A 22,074-nucleotide genomic window follows, 5' to 3' on the forward strand; every position below is an offset into this window, starting at 1 on the left:
AATCACATGTATTTTAGGGCTTTTTGCATGGTCAGAAGAATAAAAAAATTGTCTTGGAGTCAATAGGAATATGACCTGACATGAAATATTGAAATGTTAGACTTCATCTCTTATGGTAAGCTTTATTTTCCATTCTTTCGTAGGCTGCTTTTGATTTCAGTCACGCTGCTGTCTATTTATTCAATACATCTCCTGTTGGTGTGTTCAAAGGAAACAGGTAATCTAAGATGTTTTACCATTTCAGTAGAATTGTAAAAACCAAGAGGTGAAAAGTGTTCAAATGAAGCCAGGTGCTTTCTGTAAGGTGGAGTTTTTGTCACTTTGCTGACATGATAGGAAGGCCTGACAAATTTGGGTCAAACGCCCAGAATTAACAAGAATTTGTGTCATGACAATGGAGAAGAGCATCACTATAAAGAAAAAAACTTATGACAAAGAGTGAATTCTGCTGCCTGGAAATGTTGTCTTCAGTGAGCTAGAAGGAACAGCTCGTATAGTTTCTTTGCATTACAAAGTGAATTACAAATGAAACATAGTGAACCTTCAAACTGCCACAGCCAGTGATGAAGAATGCATGAAAATACAGTTTGTCCTTAATGGTTAGTGTGAAATTCCTGATAGCCTTTGTGGCGTAGTAGTAGTTTTCCTAGAATAAAATAGAAGGGAACAGTTCCTTCGCAGAGAGAAGTGTATTTGTAACACAGATACACTATCTAAACACAGAAATTAGAAGTTACCTACAATGTTAAATGTCGCTGTGCTCTGAAAGCCGAGTCTCTTTCCTTGTAAACAATCTCTGAAGCCGTATTTTTAAAATTATCTGTGCACGAGAACACTATAATATATAAATACGCAATTTGATCACACAAGTTACTGTTCTAGCATGTATAATGTCACCAATTGCCTATTTAAACTCAATGTGGACGCATTTGTGCCGTGTTAGTTCCCAAAATCTGAGCCCTGTTTTCTATGTTGCTGGTACATTTATGCTCAAACTTATTTTTTATACAAGCTTCAAAGCAGAAATGCCAGCTGTAAGGAAATATAGAGAAAACCAAACAATGGAATGCATTTTAAAAATCATCTGCCCAGTGTAACATCTGCAGTATTTCTCTTTTGGTTCTAACGTATCTCATGATCTTCACAATGCCCAGTCTTTTTCTCAGCCTAATTCGCAGACAAGGAAAAAAACCATTTAACAGAAACACAAACCAATTAATAGGGGAGTTTCTTAAACTTGATGGTTACTTAAAAAGAAATCTTAGTTATAATTTACACCTTTCTCTGGTTTTACCAAAACTATACCACACTGAGAACTCACAAGTTAGGGCTTTGTCATTAGAAGTTGTAAATGATCCTGTTAAACAATGGCTGTCCTCATTTGGATCGTTCAGGGAAAGCAAGTGGAATTGCATAATGGCAGTTCTGTGTCTGTGATGGCGAGGCTGCCAGTGCTGACTTGTGGGTCCTGCTGTACCGGGTTTTGTCTGGAGAGGAGGCTTTCTATGTCATTCTCATTGCAGGCGCAAATCTATGCCAGGATGGGGATAGCAGAAGGAAATGTCACTAGGGGTATAGACAGACTCATTAAAGGAGTGCAATAGTCTCATTAAGAGCTTCTGTTTCAAAAGTGACTGGTAACCAATGATAACATTTATAGAAGTCAAGAAAACATATAAGTTTCAGCCCTAGAAATTACAAGAGAGCTCCCTTTTTACTTGCAATGGGCAGTTTGGGGTACACAGATGGCTGGTTAGCTGAAAAGAAATCATAAGTGTTTCAACTCAGCAGCTTTCAATGGTGTATTTGTTACCTTTCTCCTCTTTTCTTTTCATGCAGGGTGCATGGTGTATGAAAAGCTTGGTGAGCAGATCTTTGGTACCCCAGGCAAAATGATTGTCTTTGGCTCTACATCTCTTCAGAACGTTGGAGGTAAAGGAAATGAGGAATATTAGAAAACAAAGCCCAGGAATATCTCAATAATGTTACAGCTACCAACCAGTCAGGTTCCTTCTTCTCCCCACGACATCTTGGGATCTTCATGCTCCTCAAGATAGCTTTGCATGCAGCCTTTGCATGCAGCCTTTTGAAAATGCTGTAGTTTTACAGTCAGTCATAGTTCAGGGTCTTCTATCATCAGACAGCACTGTGGGAGAAGGTTCACGATGCTTCTCAGTACTTGTTCCACAAAATACTTTATCCATTTTGTAAACCAATCTTCTTCTTCCTCCAGCAATGTTGAGCTATCTCTTCATAGTCAAAAATGAGCTGCCTTCTGCCATAAAGTTTCTAATGGGAAAAGAAGAAACTTTTTCGTAAGTTGAATTAATTTTGATCCTTAGACTGTAGAATTTAACGTTGTGTAGTTAAGTTTAAGCATATGTTTACAAAAGCTCTTAAGTATTGGATATCCTTTAGGTTTGTCAAAGTAGATTTTCACAGGAGTCTCTCAGGGGGTTCATAAAAACCAAGACAATTTTGGGAAGGAAAAGATGGATAGGAAATGCAAGTTAGTTAGCTGCTGTTTTTACACACTAGATTTTTATGAAGAATGGTGATTTATACAAAGCTCTTATCATAGAATCCAATATTTTATAGTGTTAGGCAACACTTGAAAATATTGGGAGCAATGCAAGTTAAAGATATTACGTGTTTCCCCGCGTTCTCAGCATCTTGCAGAATTTTGTCCCTGGAACATTGTCCGTAGTGTGAAATTCTTCAATACTAGCATATGACAACTGCAGAATATTAGATTTCTGCCACTTATCATTCCTGGAATTCACCAGTTTCTTTAATAGAGGGATGGCATCGTTTTATAGTGGTAAATATCCCTCACGCTAGGTTATATGGTGTGCTGTAGTGCACAAGAAAGTGGTAGAGACTCCATTCCTCCTCAGGCTGTCATACTAAACTGGACCAAGCAATGGAAATAGGTCATCAGAACATCGCTAACACTGTCCCTTCTCCTCTTTCTTGCTTTCCAGCAGTATTTAAAGCACTTTGCTAGAGGAGATGCAGTCTTGGACTGGCCAGTTGCATGCCAGCCCTCAGGAGCCTGGTTTACCACTCCAGTCAAATGCCTGGGTGGTTTCCCAAATGAATTGTGGTGCCCCTCCCTGCTCCACTGTGCCGTATGTGTGAACCTTTGCACAATCTTTCGTCATCCTGACACGGTGGCTTATATCAGGTCACACAGGTGGTTGTTCTGCCTCTCAGTCCCACTCACTGATCCCAGCATTAGGGTGATATTTTGACTAGTGACTATGAAAATCTACCATACCTGAGTCAGACCAGTGCTCTGTTTCAAGGGCTGGATACTTTAAGAGTCTGCAAAATTGAGATGTGACCCCTTCTCTCCTTTCATAGGAACTTGTAGGGTAAGAAGACCAAAGATAGTTCTGTAAGTACAGCAGTCAAAGAGGGTGACTGAAGGGAAAACCAGAGAGTGTTTAAGGTATGCTCATGATATGGTTTTTTAAATGTTTTATGCAGGGCATGGTACGTGGATGGACGGATTCTTGTTGTCGTAGTGACATTTGGCATAATCCTCCCTTTATGTCTCCTTAAGAACTTAGGTAAGATGAAAATGCCATTTTGGGCATCATGCCACTGACAGCCACATTGACAAAAAATAAGTTACTTTTCTATAAGCATCAAAATTTTTAGTGGTGAGGTATTGGACTTCGAAGTAAGATATATGCAGAGAATTGCATTTTCAAATGTGTTTGAATCCACAGAGATGCCAGTAGGTACACAATGTATTTTTTTAAAATCATGTAACAACATTTGGCATCAAAGTCCAGCTGGGATCTTCCTTTTGAGAAAATAACCCAAACTCAGCTGATGTGACTTGTATCAGGGAATCTGTGTCACATTCTGATTGCAACTGCACACTTTCATGTATTTTTCAATTATCACAACCTCTTTCAAAAGTAAAATTAGTTAAACTGATGTACAGGTGACCCTGAGGAAGTCAGATGGGTCAGAGCAAGGCTCAGACCTGACCAAAAGCTAGGAGACTTGTTATGTGGGAGATCCCCAACATGGGAGACTTCCACACCAATAGGACGTGTTTTTGTCCTGCCCAGAAGCTCACAATGCATATTAAATGTATAACACATTTGAACTTTTCATGAAGAAGCAAAAGGAAGTAAAAGCCAAGATAGACTAATAAAATTATTTTGTGTAAGATTTCCTTTTAATTTCTTTCAGGGTATCTTGGCTATACCAGTGGATTTTCATTAAGCTGCATGGTATTTTTCCTGGTAGTGGTAAGTTCAGCTTGCATTCTTTGTTGGATGAGTCTTAGAACCATAGAATCATTAAGGCTGGAAAAGACCTTTAAAACCATCAAGTCCAACTGTCAACCTAGCACAACAAGTTCACCACTAAACCATGTCCTCAAGTGAAGTAGGCACACATTTTTTGAACACTTCCAGGGATGGTGACTCCACCACTTCCCTGGACACTCTTTTCCAATACTTTACAACCCTTTCCATGAAAAAAATTTTCTAATATTCAATCTATAACTCCCCTGGTGCAACTTGGGGCCATTTCTTCTTGTCCTGTCAATTGTTACCTGGGAGAAGAGACTGACACCGACCTCCTACAACCTCCTTTCAGGTAGTTGCAGAGTGATAAGGTCTCCTCTGAGCCTCCTTTTCTCTGGGCTAAAAAACCGCAGTTACCTCAGCAGCTTCTCGTATGACTTACTCCCCAGACCTTTCACCGCTGTTCTTGTCCTTCTCTGGACTCACTTCAGTACCTCAGTGTCTTTTCTGTAGTGAGGAGCCAAGAACTGGACACAGTACTCGAGATGTGGCCTGATCAGTGCCAAGTACAAGGGGAATGATCACTTCCCTAGTCCTGCTGGCCACACTATTTATGATACAGGCCAGGATACTCACAATTTCACTGATATTTTAATTTTAATTTACTTTTTTTTATTATTTTAGCAATTAGCTATCTTCCATTCTTATTCTAGGTTATTTACAAGAAGTTTCAAATTTCCTGTGGTGTACCAGAACTAAATGCAACATCTATCCTATCAAATAGCTCAGCACATGAACATATGTGTAAGCCAAAGTATGTTATCTTTAATTCCAAGGTATGTTTCTTTTTATAATACTTATTTTTAATTCACATAATATGTGCACCTACACCCCATGTTCTTAATCCGAACATAGGGCCTGATTCTCCATGCTTCCATTTGTGATCCAATGGTGAATGCACAATGGGTCTCCTTGCCCGGTCTTGCGGAGATGCCATGATGAATGTACCTTGCAGTCTTGTCCTGCCCTGGTAGTAGATATGCTAAGGCTATGAACCTGAGCTACCACTGGACAATTAATGCTTTCTTCAGGAGATTTTTCCTTTCCACTGCTTCTTACTATCCGTACTACAACTGTGCCTTCAGACTCTTGTTCAGCAGAAGCTGAGTAAGCCACACATGCATCCAAAGCCCAAAAGTAATCTCCGTCCTTTTGCAGAAAAACCACTTCTTTGTGACAGGGTACATGTTTCTGTAGCCATGTGGTCAACTGGACTGCAAAAAGGATACAGTTGGAAGTTAGTCCAGCAAAAATTTGGTTGCCTTTCAGTCAGATGCTTCCCTCTGTCACCACACAGCTGCAAAAGAAGTTGGTCTAAGAGAATGTGAGAGCTCTGGGAGCAGAAGGATGGCTCCTGTCAGCTGTGCTGGGATGCAGTGCTCCCAGTGGAACAGCCCCCTATCCAGCAGGGCATGGTCCTCAGGGCCTTACAGTTGCATTCATAGACAATGCACATGTGTAGCAGAGGCATGCAAAAATTAATTTTTTTAAAATTCAGTCTACCAGCTTCAGTTGAAGAAGCCAATCCAAGCACTGTTCTTTGGTTGGGGGAAACCGTCACCCCAGATACAGTGTGATGGAACAAGAATTAGTTAATTTGGTGTGCGATAGCAGCTTAAGTGTAGGTATTCCAGATAGTATGGAAGGGCACCTTCTTCTACAGTCAGTCTCAGCATTTGCCTCAGAGCCAGTGGAGTCACATCAGAAGGATCAGTCCATTTGAAGTAGGCACCTGGAGCTGATATTCTGAGGTTTGCCCTCAGGGCCAACAGTTTGCCAATCATTTTAGCAACTTCGGTGTGTGAGAGGAGAGACAGGACAGTTTCACAGAATCAGAGGATAACCGAGGTTGGCAGAGACCACTGGAGGTCACCTGGTCCAAACCCCATGCTGAAGCAGGGCCACCCAGGACTGTGTCCAGGCAACTTCTGAATATCTCTACAGATGGAGACACCACAGCAGCAATGTGCTATGAGTGAGCGAGAGGAGGTCACAAAGGCCTGGGCAAGGAAGGACCACTGGAGAGCAGCCAGTGCATTTACTGAATCTGCCAGGCCTGGGCTGTATCACAGAACAGCTTCTGTGGGAAGGGGATGCCTGTGACCAGCACAAGATCTCAGAGGGTGGGACAGAGCTGCATGTAGGGATGGACTCATTTTGTCCTTGCAGATTCACGTTACCTCTGCTCATACCCGTTCCCTAATGGAGAATGGAAGTGCTTGGGCACTGATCATTTGTGAAATTTGACTGAGGACTGAAATCCCTTAGTGGAGAAAGCTCTTAGTGGAGAAAGGGGTGAGGTACCCCTCAGAGGCCTCCTGCACTTCCTGGTGACATAATGGTCTTTCTCTTTCCCCAAAGAAAAGCATGCTCCCTCCAAAGCCCTCCTAGTCCTTTTGTTGGCCTGGGAAATTAAGGGATTCAGTCTGGTACATTGAAATATCCATTTATTTGTAAGTTCTGCATTCCTGTTCTCTTTTCTTACAGTCTGGATACGGGCTTCCTCTTCAGGACCTCAGCCTTAGCACCACGGGTGCGCACCCCTCTCCATGCCAAGGCAGGGTAGCGTAGCGGTGACCCGCCATATGTCCCTTTTACGCGTGACACTGTGCTAGTAACCGTGGCAGTAGCTGGGCAGGGAGACCCATCCCAGGGAGCAAAACCAGCAGCAGTGTGGCATCCAGAGCTGCGCTCTACAAGCACAGTCAGGGCTGCACTTGCGCCACCAATGCGAAGACTTTGTCCTCAGGTTGAAAGCACGCTGCTTTCCGTATTTCATTAAATACGTGCTAATTGACAGGTCTTCTGCCTTCTCAGAAGGGCTCTCAATGTTCAGTTGAAGAATTCAAAAAGCTGGGAGCTGAGGTAGTTGAACATTTCTTCACACCACTGGAGGAAATACTACTTCTTAACTTCTTTTCTGAAATTCTCTCTGAACAGACCGTGTACGCTTTGCCCACCATTGCTTTTGCATTTGTGTGCCACCCGTCAGTCCTCCCGATTTACAGCGAACTTAAAGAGTAAGCCTTTCTCTTTCTTTTTTTTTCTTTTTTCTTTTTTTTTCCAGTTAATTGTTTTTAACCATTTTACATGGAAAATGTTAGCACAGAGGTGCTCTGAGTCATTCGTGCCACTCAGAGATGTGCTTTAACAACACCCAACAAGCCCGCGAGCGTGGCTGTCAGCTAGGAAATCTGGCCGTGCCGTGCTGCTGGGGTGGGGGCAAGGGAAGTAGAGAATAATGCAATACTTGTGAGTTTTCTCTGGAAGTACACAGCAGCCTGGGGAGAGCCAAGTTGTGCTGGTCATTATTTGGCAGAGGCGTGTGTTCCACTAATGGTGTTTGTTCCAGTGCAACTAAAAATCTGTTGCAGTACCAGGAAAATAAAAGTACTTTGCTTTGCTGGTACTGCTGTCTCACTGACACTTCTGGCTGGGACCAGTCCTGCTGTGACATCATTGGCAGCCCTGGGCAGCTACAGTGGGGTCCTGGGCCGCTGGGGAGCCCAGGAGGGAGATCAGAGTCAGGCAGACCCATGAGTGCCCTCGGGCCCCTGCCACTTGCTGAGTGCTTTAAATTTCAAGTGACTTTAGCAGGTTCACAGGTGCCTATTTAGGGCATCCTTGTGTGGATTTAAAAGTCTAAGTTTAGGCACCGGAGTGTAAATATTTTAGAACAAATATCTAAAGATGAAATGTTTACACTTTTACCTATTTTATAGGTCTGCATACATCCAGTATTTTCTACCCATGGCAACACGAATGTTTCTCTACAGTCATTCAGAATGTTTCTGGGTTCTTTTCCTCTCTGTATAATTTTATGCTTCTCTCATTTTGACCTTTTAATTTAATTATTGGAGTGTTTCAGGGCCGTCCTCTCTCCACAGGGCTTCACTCTGTTTAAGCAGGTTTGGCCATGAAGCAGAGCCATAGGTTGGACCCACCATTTTTTGACTTAAGCCCCAAGTAGGGTCCTTTTCCCCAGTCCTTTTCTTCCTTGTGCAGCTGTCAATGAATTCATGTTTTATATGGAAATACATTAGTGAGTCTCCCCAGAAATACTGTGTTTATGCAAAGACTTAAAACATTTGAAACAGCTATTGAAAAATCCAGCCTAACCATTTCTATGTGTTCTTTTTCTGTTCTTTCTCCAGCCGTTCACAGAAAAAAATGCAGTTGGTTTCAAATATCTCATTTTTTGCCATGTTTCTGATGTACTTTATGACTGCCATATTTGGCTATTTGACTTTCTACGGTAAGTATGCAGTTCTTTATTGATCAGAGTTGAAAGGGGATACGTGTAAAATCAATAGTGTATCCCAGCTGGCAAGGACAGTCCCATCCACTTATATTAAAATACTATTCCAAATAATTTTCCTTAAAGTTTTCATATGGAAGATATAAGTCCTTTCTTCCTTTTCCCCTATGGATGAAAAGCACAAGTGAAAGTACTATTTGCAAAAGGCATATTCAAAATATGAGGGAGAGATTTGTTTAACGGAATTGGGGATTAGCTGGGGCCCACTAAGATTGTGTTCCAAGGACCTCACCTGAATGACGTGTGCATTGGTAACGACTGAAGCATGCATACTTGCAAAAAATTAGTCAGATTTGAAAGCAGGTCCTAGGAAATGAGTAACAAATAGGCCATCACAGGTTTTTCACTTTTTTATTGACGTGTTTAGAGACAACAGACCAAATGTTTTCCCTGTGTCCCTAGAGCTGACCTCTTTAGGTCTTGGTTAAACAAACTGGCAGTGGGGAAGCTTTGAGTATTGTCCCAGCTCAGCTACCAAAGGATGGTTATTTCAGTGTTTGAGACTCACACCGTCTCTTTTCATGCATATCAATTCACTTAACAAATTATGTTGTGTCACTAAAGGATACAATATGTATGCCCTAAAGGCACAATTGTTAAGTAGAGTAGGATAAAACATGAATGTTGCCCAGGAAGTTATTCCCATGTTCCAGTATAATGAGAATGTTAGAAAGCAGTCTCTTCTTCCATGGACCATTAAGGGGTTACAAGACAGGTGACAAAGCTGATGTTTGCCCTTTACTTCAGTCACCATCAGTCTTCTCCACCCTATTCCAAGTGACCTTTTTGTTACAATCTCTTCATTTATGTTACTGTCCCTTGTAAGCCACCTATTGCAAGAGAAAGAAAATAACTAAATATGAAATGTGGCATTTTTTTTCTTTCAAAGGTTTACCTATCTCATATTTGTTTTCTCAGACTCTCATTCTAAGGCCTTGAGTATACATGCGCTGAAGTAATTTGAGGTCATCTGTTCTAATTTTCCCAATAAAACCACAAATAGGCTGCAAGTGACAACAGCATCAGCTGTTCTCATCCAACTGCTCCCATCTAATACATTTTCATAGAGATGTGTCAAATTAGCAGCCCCAGGGAGCAAGTGGGTGTAAATCAGCATGGACCCCTTCACTTTGGCAGGGAGGAGATTCTGATGTGATTGCCCCAGGGATCTGAGGAGGCAGATCCGTGGCGCTCCTCTCTGGGAATCTCCCACATCCCTCAAGGACGAGGGTCTGGAGTCCATGGAGGAGGTAGGGGCTGCGTCCTTCTGGCCCTCCTGAGGGGGAATGGTGGAGGAATCCCTGGGGTGTCTTGTGTGCGTCTTCCCACATCAGGCTCCCCAGCACTGAGAGCCCACAGACAGAAGCTGTGCAGCTCTGCTGGTGCTTCTGCAAGTGTCAGTGCCGTGACAGGCAGCAAAAAAGACACTGAGGGAATATAAAATTCCTCCACTTGGATCATTCTTCCCCTTGAGACTGACAAGACCTTACGTTTCATATGTTCACTTACAGTGTTCTTAACCCTCTTCTCTACCCTTACCTGGGTAAGAACAGTATTTTTATTGTGACCATTTCTTCTTTGCACCAATAGTACTTGTCTGTTTGCTGTGTTCTCAAAAGTGTTGCAGTGATGACTATATTTACATTGCAGAATTACAGAAAAGAGGTGTTTTTCTTCCCCTAAAAGGTCACAGTGTGGTTGGGCTCTGTGGTGTATCTAGCTGAAAGGAAAACAGACCTTCAACTGTAAGCCTTGCCCTTCACTTCCTACCTGGCTGCAGCCCGTGAGTGGTACAGAAGTTGCAGTCTGTGCTTGCAGGAGCAGAGTAAGCTCTGTGTCGCAGAAGCTGTGCATGTGCCCGGCTTGAAAACCCCACTCCTGATCTGCAGGGAGGTGGGAGAGCATTTTCTTTCTCCTGGTGGGGATTCAAGCACTGCATAGGTGGTGTTAACCTGTGGTCTCTACCCAGAAAGGTGCCCTGGGGGGAATGTAGGCATTTTGCCACAGGATAGATCCCTCTGCCTCCAGGAATACATGAGGTTTTACCAAGTGCCAAAGATGGTAAATCAGACGTGGCCGTTGAGTTCCCTTTAAGAGCTGTTATATTTTACCACCAACTTTCTAAGATTAGCAGGCAGAAACAAAACATAAGCCTAAAAAGGGGCAGCAAGTATGTTTTGTGTCACGCTTAACAGCCCCCGCCTTAGGTTATTGCTCCTGGATATTTAAAACTTACAAAGCAAACATGTAGATCCCTCAGCAACTTGGTTTTCCTCTTGGTTAGTACACGCAGACCTGCTCTGCACTATTTATCACAGCTTCAAGGAAACATTTTGGCAGGAGGTTGTATTAAAATATTGCCAGCGCCTCCCCGTTAGGCACCCCCTGTGATTTGTCTTGGCTGCTGGGGCCGCCGGCTAGCGTGGAGCTGAGCTGCAGGCACTGCTGGCAGCCCTCAGAGGAGCTGCTGAGGGATTTCAGTGCAAATGTCAGTGTCCCACTGAGAGCTGACCCAAGATAGGCTTTGTTCTCGGTTGAGAACAGGGGCACTGCTTTTCACTGGTAGTTTATTTGCTGTTTAGACTAATTTAGTTCAAAACCTTGCAGTTTATATTAAGTTCAACCATTGCAGTGCATGTGTTTATTTTTATATCCTTTGAAACAAAAAAACAAAAAGTCCATGGAACTAATTAAAAATAGCTTATTTCACTTTACCTATTTTTGTATCTATGTATATATGTAAGCAAGCTTTTGTGTATGTCTCACTGTTGTCTTTCCTACAGTGAAAATTACCTTAGACTTAGGCACGTGCTGTCTTGAATTAAGATGCATTCCTAAATCAGGCCTCCAAAGGATTAATCTGGAATAATGGGATCATTAGGATTTTGTTCAAAGCGCTGTTTTAACTCAAGAATGTTTCATTCCGTACTCTTTTGTTTACAGATAAATCACTTGTTGTTCAAGAAGGCTGTTGTTAAACAATGATTTTTGTGAACTAATTGCCTGTTTGCCAGAACACTTACCTTACTGTCTTTTCCATAGAGAGTGTGCAGTCAGATCTGCTTCACAAATACCAGAGCAAAGATGACATCCTGATCCTGACCGTGCGCTTGGCTGTGATTGTGGCGGTGATACTCACTGTGCCGGTGCTGTTTTTCACTGTAAGTAAAACTTCTTGCACGGTTTGGAAGTTGGTAATAGCTGTACACAGCACGTTTCTTCAAACCACAGTCCAGCAGTTGCTGAGACCATAATGTTGCAGCTACTAAAAGAGCTTGAGCTTGGATCAGTTTTCTGCACACCAGACTCCCCCTTAAACTTTTCTGCATGAAGAAGTTCTTCATCCAGGAAATAAATAAATTGCTTTTGGTCTTAAACATATTTTAAATTGAATCCACAAGGGTTCTCTCTTCCTTCACATCACTTTATTGGAGGAGGCTCAGAGATGAAGTTAATTTTTAAGTGCAGAAGGATTCCAAAAGATACGTTAGAAAGAGAGGAATATCCTACTGCACATGCATGTTTAACTACAGTTCTGAAATAACAAATTGATTTTAAGGATTATTTCAGAGGACATTACATGAGACAATCTAAAATTTATGACAGATCTATGCAGCACTTGTCAGATGAAGAACCAGTTCAAATAAACATGGGAAGCTTTGCATTGGCTCATAGACTATTCCTGACAGAGAAATTTCTCTCTCTCTCCCTACAGGTGCGTTCATCATTATTTGAGATGGCCAGAAAAACAAAATTTGACTTAGGCCGTCATGTTTTGGTTACTTTTGTTCTTTTGGTTATCATCAACCTGTTAGTCATTTTTATCCCATCCATGAAGGATATTTTTGGAGTTGTAGGTACAGTATCCTGGTTTTGTACTACTAATAAAAGACGGTTGCTAATCAGCAACACAATAATTAGCTGTTGCTGGCAGTTAACAAAACTCATTTATTTGAATTTTACAGGGGTCACTTCTGCCAATATGCTGATTTTCATTCTTCCTTCATCGTTGTATTTAAAAATTACACAGCAGGATGGATCAAAGTTGACTCAGAGGATTTGGGTATGCATTCCATTCCCACCAATGCAACACTTCCGTTTTGTCATTCTGTATAATGTGCTACGTGCAAAGCACATCTAATCTGAACATAGATGTGAGCTTCTTTACATTACTTTCCCCCTGTGCTTCAGTTAGCTGGCAGCTGTGCTCGCCTTTCTCCTTGGCTTACCCTGGGGGTCTCCTAGTGGAGGGGCCATACCATGCACAGCATCTCATATTTTGGGAAGCCCTTCTCTGCGGGGTGAGGGACTCCCCTGGCTGGCAAGCAGCAGCCCTGCAAGCAGCAGTAGCTGTCAGTGGGGTGCAGAAACCCCTCCAGCCACCTCAGCAAACCTTTCAGCCCAGAAAGCTCTCTCTGTTTCTGTGAGTTGATCCAGAAAGTGTGCAAAGTGCTCCATTTGTGGTATTCCTCACAGTTTTCATGGACCAGAGTCAGACGTAGGGTGGTTCCACCAGAAGCAGCCAGCTGAAATGTTATGTTAGCCCTTTAGCATGCATGAGCAGATGGAAATGGGCCTTGGAAAGATTTCCTATGAGCCCCAGAAAGAGCTGAAAAGATGCAATACTGTGTATTCCCAACCTAATGGGGCATGCACTGGAAGCATTGTAAGGTCAGACCTTCCTTTTCTGAGCAGACAGGCAGGAAACATGTGTTTCACTTGTGGCTACATCCACAGATCCCATGACGAAAGGGCTGAACTTTGATGAACACATATCCACTGGGAAGAATATACTGATTTCCGTGAGGCTTTGGAAAGAGCAGAGCTGATCAGTCCTAAAAACAGACTCACTTAATCCTCTTTAGGGATGATCGGTGTTTAAGAAGTGAATTGAGAGAAGAAAAAAGATTGGTTTGGTGCTCAGCAAGTAATTATTAATGACACTAATCTGTTTAATTATCTATGGGTCTTGTCTTTACCAGAAGTGCTATTTCATTTTAGTTGATAACTTTGATACATCACCTTGTAAATCTCCTTAAGAGGAAAAGTTAACATACTTGAATTAATTGTCTTTTCTTTTTATGCATTAATTTTCTCTCTGTTTTTTGTTTCAGGCTTCTCTTTTCTTGGTGCTGGGGATAATGTTTTCCCTAGTGAGCATTCCCTTGGTCATCTATGACTGGGTACAATCGGGAGGCAGTGCCGAAGGCCACTGAAGTTCACCTCCTTCTGAAAAGAAGACACCCCCTGTTCACTATACACCAAAATCGCAACCATCTGTTCTGTTATCTATTCCATCTTTTGTGAGTTTACTCAAATCAAATCCAAATAATTATTATCCAGTACTGAAAATACTGTTATGGGTGTATTTTCTTGGAGAAAACAGACCCATTTTTCCAACAGACATATCGAGTTATCAGATCAGTGATAAGTCTGTGTTAATTGTCCATGAAGCTATATAGAGCATTGCTCATAGGAATTCATCACAATTAGTTTCCCCTCTTCCACTCATGAACTGCATTGTTTCATTATTGTCATTAGCCCTTCATCCACAAGTTCTGCTCCTTTAGAGCAGCAGCGCCCGTTGCTATCAATTCCAACTGGAGTGATGTCCATTCACACCCTTCCCTCCCTCTTTTAGCCAAAACTCTGCTCTTTAATTGTACACATCTGGTTTGTTGGTTTGTTTGTTTCTTCTGTTGCAGTTTCAGGCACCATTTGCCTCACTGGGTCAAGTGTAGGATTGTGGATACAGGCATGAAAAGCACCACGAGAGCATAACTGAGCGTTATATAAGCATAGGTCCCAAATCCGGTGCTTCTCTCTGGTATTCTGGTGGGGGAGCCAGCCCCAGGGCTTGGCCTTTTCGTGGCTTTTGGGAACAGACTGTGTGTGTCTTTGTGATGGGGTGCAGGGAGCAAGAGAAGGATGGCCACCACCACCAGCCACCGTTCCCCTGGCACACTTCTGTTGGAGACTGACCAGAACTAGACTTGACTCCAAACCATGAGTACTTGAGCCTGAAGAGAAGCAGACATTCAGAGATTTCCATGGGAAGTCTGCATTTTCTTCAACATTAAACTGTTCAGTGATGTCCCGCTGCTGTCAGAAAAAAATACTAAACTCCAATTTTATTAAAACCTACACATTTAATCATACCTCATGCCTTTTCCATTCTAGGATTCATTTGTACATACCTTACCCTCCTCCCACTGAAGTCAGCAGGATCTTTGACAGCAGTGGGACCCTGATTGGACTCACTTTCTAGTGGAAATTGAAATCTGTAACATTTCTTTAAATGAACAGAAATACTTTTTAGTTTTAAAAGTTTCATTTACATTTTTCATCAATTCTTCATAACAATTAAATGACTTTCAACTACTATTAGCAGAAACACTGTAACTTGCATCTGTTGTCCACAGAATAAGCATTTGCCTAATGCCTTATAGCTGGTGTAGAGAACTACTTGTAGAGACTCAAATGCTAAGCAGGTGATTGTTCACCACCCTGAGCAGACATCTATTACTGCACTGCCAGCAGCATAAATGTGTGCACTTTGTGTCATTCACCGTGTGAGCCAAAAAGTGTCTCAGAATATGAATGTGGCTCCCACTGAAAGCACTGATGGCTAAAGGGAGCCCCTGTCAAACCCCAGGGCTAAGTGATGCTCTCAGTATGCTCGAGCCATATCTCTCACTATGTAGTAACCCTTTTGTTCCCAGTAGTGGTTCACTGACAACTCCCGTTGTAACTGTGGAAGCATACTGTCATCAGCTGTGAGGAACCTGTCATTGCAACTTGCTCTTTTTAAGGTTAGGGATGGAGTATTTGGGGTCTTCAGATTTCTGGGAGCTACTGAATTGCCATGGCTTGAAGTCACTGAAAGTTGGGACCACATAGTGCATCTCAGGACCTTGAAAGTTGGTTTCTAAGGGTAACATCCAGAGAGGTTAGTTTGAGGCCTTCCTTAGAATTTGGGCATTGATCTGCAGTGTTCATGCTGCAGAAACTAAGCCTACTAAGCCTAGACTTCCAGGTCTGTACCTCAGCCCAGGAAGTAAAGTATCTGCCTCTAATGATACTCCACTGTGATCCAGAAATAAGGCAGAGTGGACTCCACAGGCTGCCCAAGTCCTTGGAGTAGCCCAGCAGCAAGAACAAAACTGGAAGCCTTCTCCCTTCAGGCAAAGTGACCTGCTAGACTGCAGTGCAGGGTTCCTTTATTCTTCCTTCCTCCTGACCCCTGAGACCTTCACTCACAGGCTCCCAGCAAGATCTCCAGTGCAGCACCCTTTCTCCCAAGGACCCCCTAGCCCAGCCTTTAACATGTGAACTGCTGAGATACCTGGGACCACTGGGCTAATGTCCGTTGTGCTTTCCTGTGGCTGGTCTCAGACACTGCGATGGTGCAGGTCACCAGCTCTCTCTGTGCCATCTCTTTATGGGACTGATCCCTGCCCTTATTCACAAAGAAGTCCATACCATAGCCTACAATACCAGGTGTTAGGCAAGCTCTGGGGAGAAGAACCTATGCTTTGTTCCTATCTCTTTGCGCCTCACCCACCAGCTTGGCTGTAAGTTTGTGGCTCCTCTTTTGCAGGCACCCAACCCTCAGTGGTCCCTGCAGCAGGAGCCCAGCATCTCACTCCATTCTCTGACTCAACTTTCTGAGGTCACATTTCAGGTTTTGAGGTGCCTTATAATCTCTCTGGATCTTATCCTGAAAAACCTAACTCAGACCTGAGGATGCTGTACAGTGTTATCCTTAAGATGCTCCAGGGCTCTCCTGCTTTCTTCCCTGCTTTATCCTTCTGCTACTGATTAATGAGCAGCATTGCTCTGTGCATCAGGGGTTGTGAGAGAGGAGATCCTGGGAACAACTTTTAAGTACCCAGCTACGAGCTGGAGGTCTGATCTGGTGCACAGGGTTCCAGCAAGGTCTCATCTGTGACATCTCCCTCCTCTCCGTCCCCCCGAATAATCTGTAGTCTTCTGTTTGAAATACCAACCACTGAGTTTTGGCACCCAACTTCCTTTGACTGAAAGGGCTGTTGGGTCACTGATTGCTCCTTTTATATTCCTAAATCTCTTCCATCACTGTTGCTTTCTCTCCTCTTTGCTGTTCTGCCTTCTCCTTTTTCCCAGTTTATTTGTATACTGGAGTTTTACTGAATAAATAGGGAGAATGAGCTGAGTGTGCATAGACTGAAATTACCCAAGGTACTGGACCACCAAAGCATATCTTAGATACTGAAAAATAGATACCCAAAATATTAAGTCTTTAAACAGACTTTGCTTCTGGGTCTCTTAACTAAGAAAAAACCAAACCAAAACAAAAAAACAAACAAACAAAAAAAAATAAAAAAAAAAAGATAATTTTGCTTAAACTGATTTACTGGCATCATATTTATAGATATTTATGGAAAGGTATCGTGTGTTTATTGATGTCTGTGGTAATGAACGTGAAATAACGTGCTTTTTGTTTTTTCATCAGGTTTATACATTCTTAACAGAATGCAATAGACCCTGCTGTAACTGTCAACATCAGTGATGGATGACAATATTTGTTTGAGGTTATCTGTAAAATGTACTGCTGTTTTTCAGTTCATTTGGAATAGTGAACCTGTAGCCAATGATTGTATGAGTCCCACATTTTAGCTAGGATTTTTAAAAGCACAGTGAAATGCTATATGAGTTTCTCTGTTAAATTAATAGGATCCAGAGTACCATATCTACTTAGTAGGGAGTAGCATGCTTTCTTTTCATAGAGAGTTTATCGCTATTGTGAGCACTGCAAATGTCATAGACTGGATGCAGAATTGCTCCTAATAACTGCAACAAAAAAACTTTAAAATTCTCATTTGCATAATCACAACAATCGAGTGGTGAGGGACAAGAAAGGACTAATTAGAAGCAGGGGCTACTAATGAGATTGTAAGAGTTAATCCTACACTTAAAAGATGGCCTTGCTGCCTCTCCTAGATCACAGCACATTGCAAAGAAAATAGTCATGGGCTTAAAACAACCGTAATACTGCTGCCCTTCTCTGTCCCATGGCACACATACCTAGTAAGTAAAACACAATAAATTGTTATTCAGGAACAGTATCTCAGGAGCGGTGACCTCTCTGGGTGATGCTTGCTTCTGGTCGAAGGGCCAATGCCAAATCCATGCACCAGCACAGACCTTTTGTAGAGCTGACATGGACCAAGTGGTGCCTGGCCCATGTGCAGGCCTAGGGCAGAACAGCTGGTCTCATCCTGTGAGGTCATGGATGGGGATGCTCATCCGCTCCCGAGGGCTGCTCTTCTGAGGCACATTTGAACGCACAGCCTGTGCTCCACTTGCAGTAGGTCACATGTGCAAGTGTGAGTTGGATGATCCATGGGTTGTGTCTGTACATCTGCCTTACAGTGCATAAGCGCAACACAGTTCTGATATAGAGTATTAACAGTAACAATGGTATCTCTAGCTTATCTTTAAATGAAAAGGTTTCTTTGCTTGAACCTTACATTAAGGCTAAAGAGCATCTTGGTCAAAACAAAACTCTTTCCATGTGGTGGTGTCCCACGTCGAGTCCTACTGTCCCACCCCAGTGCCTGTAGGAGAAAGGCACCACAGAATGTACTCAGCTCCATCAGCAGCTCCAAGAGATGGCTTTATCAACTGGCGCCAGGGTTCTTTCGTAATCAAGTCCCCAGAGCCCTTGGTGCTGGAAAATCCTTATTTCCTATAACGTACACAAAGAATGTTTTATTTGTATCTAATGTAAGGATTTGTGTAACAAACTGTGAAAAAAAAAAAAAAGAATGAATTAATAAAAAGTACAGGGCTGGAAAGGTCTAGAATTCACAAATTGTATACATGCCTATGTTTCTCAAAACAAATCTATGCAGTTGTGTTGTATTGTAGGAAATTTCGTTTTTATGTACATATATATTGTAAATAAATAGGATGCTGTATATTTTTGCAGTTGTTTTTCCCCCATGATATAGAAGTGTTGAGATAGGCTCTGCATATTAAGAGTAATTTAAATAGAAATACAAATACTTTAGCTTCTTAGCAAAATGCATATCCTTTTCTTTCTCCCAAGAGTACACAAGTTAAATCCTAAACTTGAAATTACAATTACATCACTAATGTGACAAGAAACAGAAAAATAAAAGGTCCAATGAAATTGTTAGGATTAATTGCAGTGCATGACTCCCTGTTTTCTCAAGAGCAAGTTTGTCAGTCTTCCTGGTAGGTAAAATATCTCCCTTGTAAAGGGCCCCTTTGGTATGCAGGTACCTCTTACCTCCTAAGCTGAGGTCAGGTGGTAGTAAAGTGTTGAAAAGGCTTTATGCAGAAACCATGGCAAACTGCAGCCAGCAGTTTGACCCAGCATTATGCCATGTTGCATCCAGGCATATATTTACCCAGCTAGGCCAAACAGGTCAGGGCAAAACTTCTGCATTTCCATTTTCAGCTATCAGAAATGCGTGTACTTCAGAAAAAAAAGTACTACAAGCAAGGGGTGGGCAGCAACCAGAGCAGTTGGAATTGGTGCCATTTCTAGCCCCCACCCTTCCTGCAGAGTCCTGTGGCTGCTTCTCCGCCACAGACCCCACTGCTCTCATGCAGCCAAAACACTAATGCCTGAGGATGCCAAGAGCATCCCCGGCCAGGGACTGCTTGCACATCCCACCCTGTGAACAGGCAGAGGCCAGTATTTTGGTCATGGGATAGCTGTGTGTCCAGGGGTGAGGGTGATGGAGGGGAAGAGCTGTGTGCATCCTGAGAGTGCCTCCATCAAAGGCCTTGTATAGACTTTCTCACTGGTAAAGCATGGAAACATGTCTTTTTCAGGATTGCTGAAAAATGGAGGTTAAGGAAGTGCATCTAAAAATAATTGTAGTTTTTTTCCATGTTTACTTTATGAGCTTGGATGAAAACGAAACTTGAAATAACATTTGCTTTCACCATGAGCACAAATTGAGGAAAAAAACCTATATACAGTCAGTTCTACAAAGCTTTTCAAGTTAATACAAGTGTACATTTTATTTTCAGTGTTATAGCCAACAAAATATAAACTGTAAAGGTATTTTTCCACAAGACTTGAACTTTAACTTGTTTATAGAAACCTATTTTTAGTGTCCCAATATATGTTATGGCTCACCCAGATCCAGTATGAACAATGCTGTTTGAATGATGTATGCTTGATACAAGCTTGCCTGTAATAGATTGTTGAAGTGAGTCATTGGTAATATTTTGCTCCTGTTAATATCACCTGTTAACTTTGTGCTGCTCATATCCAAATAAACAACGCAGTTTTTCAGTTTCTGTGTGTAAATAAAAAAAAATGTATTGAGTTCTATAATCTCTCTGTTAACTCTATAGTTTTTAAACATTAAAATTGTAATCTAAACTAATGTTGGGACCATATTCTTTCAAAGGAATGTGTATGTATCATTTTAATATTTTGAATAGCATATGCTCCCTGCTGTTTATGCAAGTATTTTCACTGAGTGTAGGGCATGCAGTTTTTACAAAGCCAGCTATATTAGATTTGGTGCAGTATATGCAGCAAAATATCAATAGACATCTGTGGAGCATTAAAGTGAAGTTTCTGATACAGTTTTAGAGGGACCTGAAGCTGGGGCATATGGTCACCGCGGTCTGGGGTTGCTGAAGATGACAGCATTCCTAAAAGACAGTACTTGTTTCTGCCTGCTCTTTGAAGACTGTCCAAGTGCTTGCCAGTCTGTTTCAGGGTCAAGTGAGGCAGTTTAATTTCAAGGCCTGCTGTTAGAGTTAGGTTTGAGTACAAATGTCAAACTGGTACCTGGAGTGACTAAGCCTTTGCCAGACTTTCTTTGTCTGCTAGCAGATGTATGAGGAGATTCCCAAAGACTCAATGTCTTAAGCATTCCCAGATATAACTGCCAAAATGTCTCCGTCAGAGTCTTAAAGGTTGTGGAAATTGCTAACTTTTCTGCCTTTGGCCATGAATTTTACTAGTGCTCAGGTTGTAGTGACCACCTACAAAAACAGCTCTTGGCTCAAGTCCTATAAACAACCGAAGAGCTTACTTGACGGCATGGGATGAGTACAGCTCCCTGGGCCCCTCTGCAGGAGAAGTGATGGGAGGATTTATGTATCAGAGGATCTCTGGCAAGCCGTTGCCTCGTTCCCAAGCCCAGGGACATGTCTTAAAGCCATAAGTCAGGGAGCACAGAGGTAGAAGCTTCTGCACTGACCTGGTCTAATAGCCCCTTCTGTTTGGCTTACATTTGCACCCACTTCTCTACCCAGCCAAGCTTAATCATCTCATAGCCGTACCTTAAGACATAGGAACATGGTTTATGGAGCAGAGGGAAAAGCAGAAACTACTTTTTTCCTTTCTTGCAGAGACTACAACAAACATCTGTTCCTTCTGCAGTGCAGTCTGACAGCTTCACCTGAAGTTCACCTAAAACCACGCAACCAAACACCAGTCTCTTTTCCAGCCACATACTTCTACCGTTGGCTTGGCACGATCTTCTTGTATGTCCAAGGTCAGCCAGATCTCTTGAGTTCATCTGACCTGTCCCTATTTGGGAGTGAAAAAAAAAGGGAAAATTACTGTTTCCTAGGGCAAGCAATGCAGCTCTGTTAAGGCAGAGATTCCCCCATGTGGTTCAAGTGGGGTCTTAGTTCAACTGAAATTCATGTAAAATTGCATTTAATCTTCAGGCTGAAGCCCAAATTCATGCAACTGTTAAGATGTCTCATTCCTCAGTTTGCCAAGAGCTAAAAGTAAGCACTCATGCCAAGTTTAAGAAGTGTGGAGAAAGTGGGGATGGTAGGAACAGGGACAAGTGATAAGTCCATTTCCAAAACTTTCTGGTCACAAACACATAATAAACTTAGCACAGGCTTTGCTTCCTGCACCCTGTTGTCCTCAGACTCATGCAAGAGAGCAGCACCATTTGCCTTGCAGTCAGTTGTGTTAAGTATCTCTGGTTCAAACACCAACTTCCTAACATAGATCCCAGTGTGGTTAGACAGAAGTTTTCAAGCAGCCCAGCATCTGTATTTTGCAAATATTAAGTGCTATGCATTTCTCTTTCAGCTTACAGTTATGGAAAATGGAGACTCCTAAAGATGGTGCACTGCTAAATGCCATGGCACTGGCAAGGGACAGTGCTGCTGGCTTAGTGTGCCTCAACCTTGCCATGACTCCCTGCTTGAAAAACATGTGGTTACTGGTTTTCTTGGAAAATGGTGTTGATCGGCCAAGGCTTAGGCAATACAGCTAAGCAAATGAATTGTGATGGGCTGGGGTGGCACCAGCCAGCCCTGTCTGAGATTCAATCTGCAGAGCAAAGCCACCTTGTGAGTTCCCTGAGCTATGGGCTAGTGGAAGCTGCTGTCTTAGACAAATGGAGGAAAGTGTATCATCAA

General features: G+C 42.4%; 1 protein-coding gene across 1 annotated transcript in view; it reads left to right on the forward strand.

The window, feature by feature from the left end:
• The window catches only part of SLC38A1 (solute carrier family 38 member 1), a 41,321-nt gene extending 22,038 nt beyond the window's left edge, over positions 1-19,283 (forward strand). Inside the window, exons 5-16 of the mRNA XM_051795813.1 lie at positions 144-217; positions 1,840-1,932; positions 2,234-2,315; positions 3,493-3,575; positions 4,213-4,271; positions 4,985-5,107; positions 7,272-7,351; positions 8,486-8,586; positions 11,692-11,810; positions 12,365-12,506; positions 12,615-12,712; positions 13,764-19,283. Of these exons, the coding sequence (XP_051651773.1) occupies positions 144-217; positions 1,840-1,932; positions 2,234-2,315; positions 3,493-3,575; positions 4,213-4,271; positions 4,985-5,107; positions 7,272-7,351; positions 8,486-8,586; positions 11,692-11,810; positions 12,365-12,506; positions 12,615-12,712; positions 13,764-13,865 (1,156 nt within the window). The 3' untranslated portion in view covers positions 13,866-19,283. The remainder of the gene's footprint in view (positions 1-143; positions 218-1,839; positions 1,933-2,233; positions 2,316-3,492; positions 3,576-4,212; positions 4,272-4,984; positions 5,108-7,271; positions 7,352-8,485; positions 8,587-11,691; positions 11,811-12,364; positions 12,507-12,614; positions 12,713-13,763) is intronic.
• Positions 19,284-22,074: the final 2,791 nt, after the last annotated feature.

The sequence above is a fragment of the Manacus candei genome, unplaced genomic scaffold, assembly GCF_025592945.1.
Source record: "Manacus candei isolate 608988 ecotype Guabito, Panama unplaced genomic scaffold, ASM2559294v1 h1tg000043l, whole genome shotgun sequence".
NCBI classification, from domain to species: Eukaryota; Metazoa; Chordata; class Aves; order Passeriformes; family Pipridae; genus Manacus; species Manacus candei.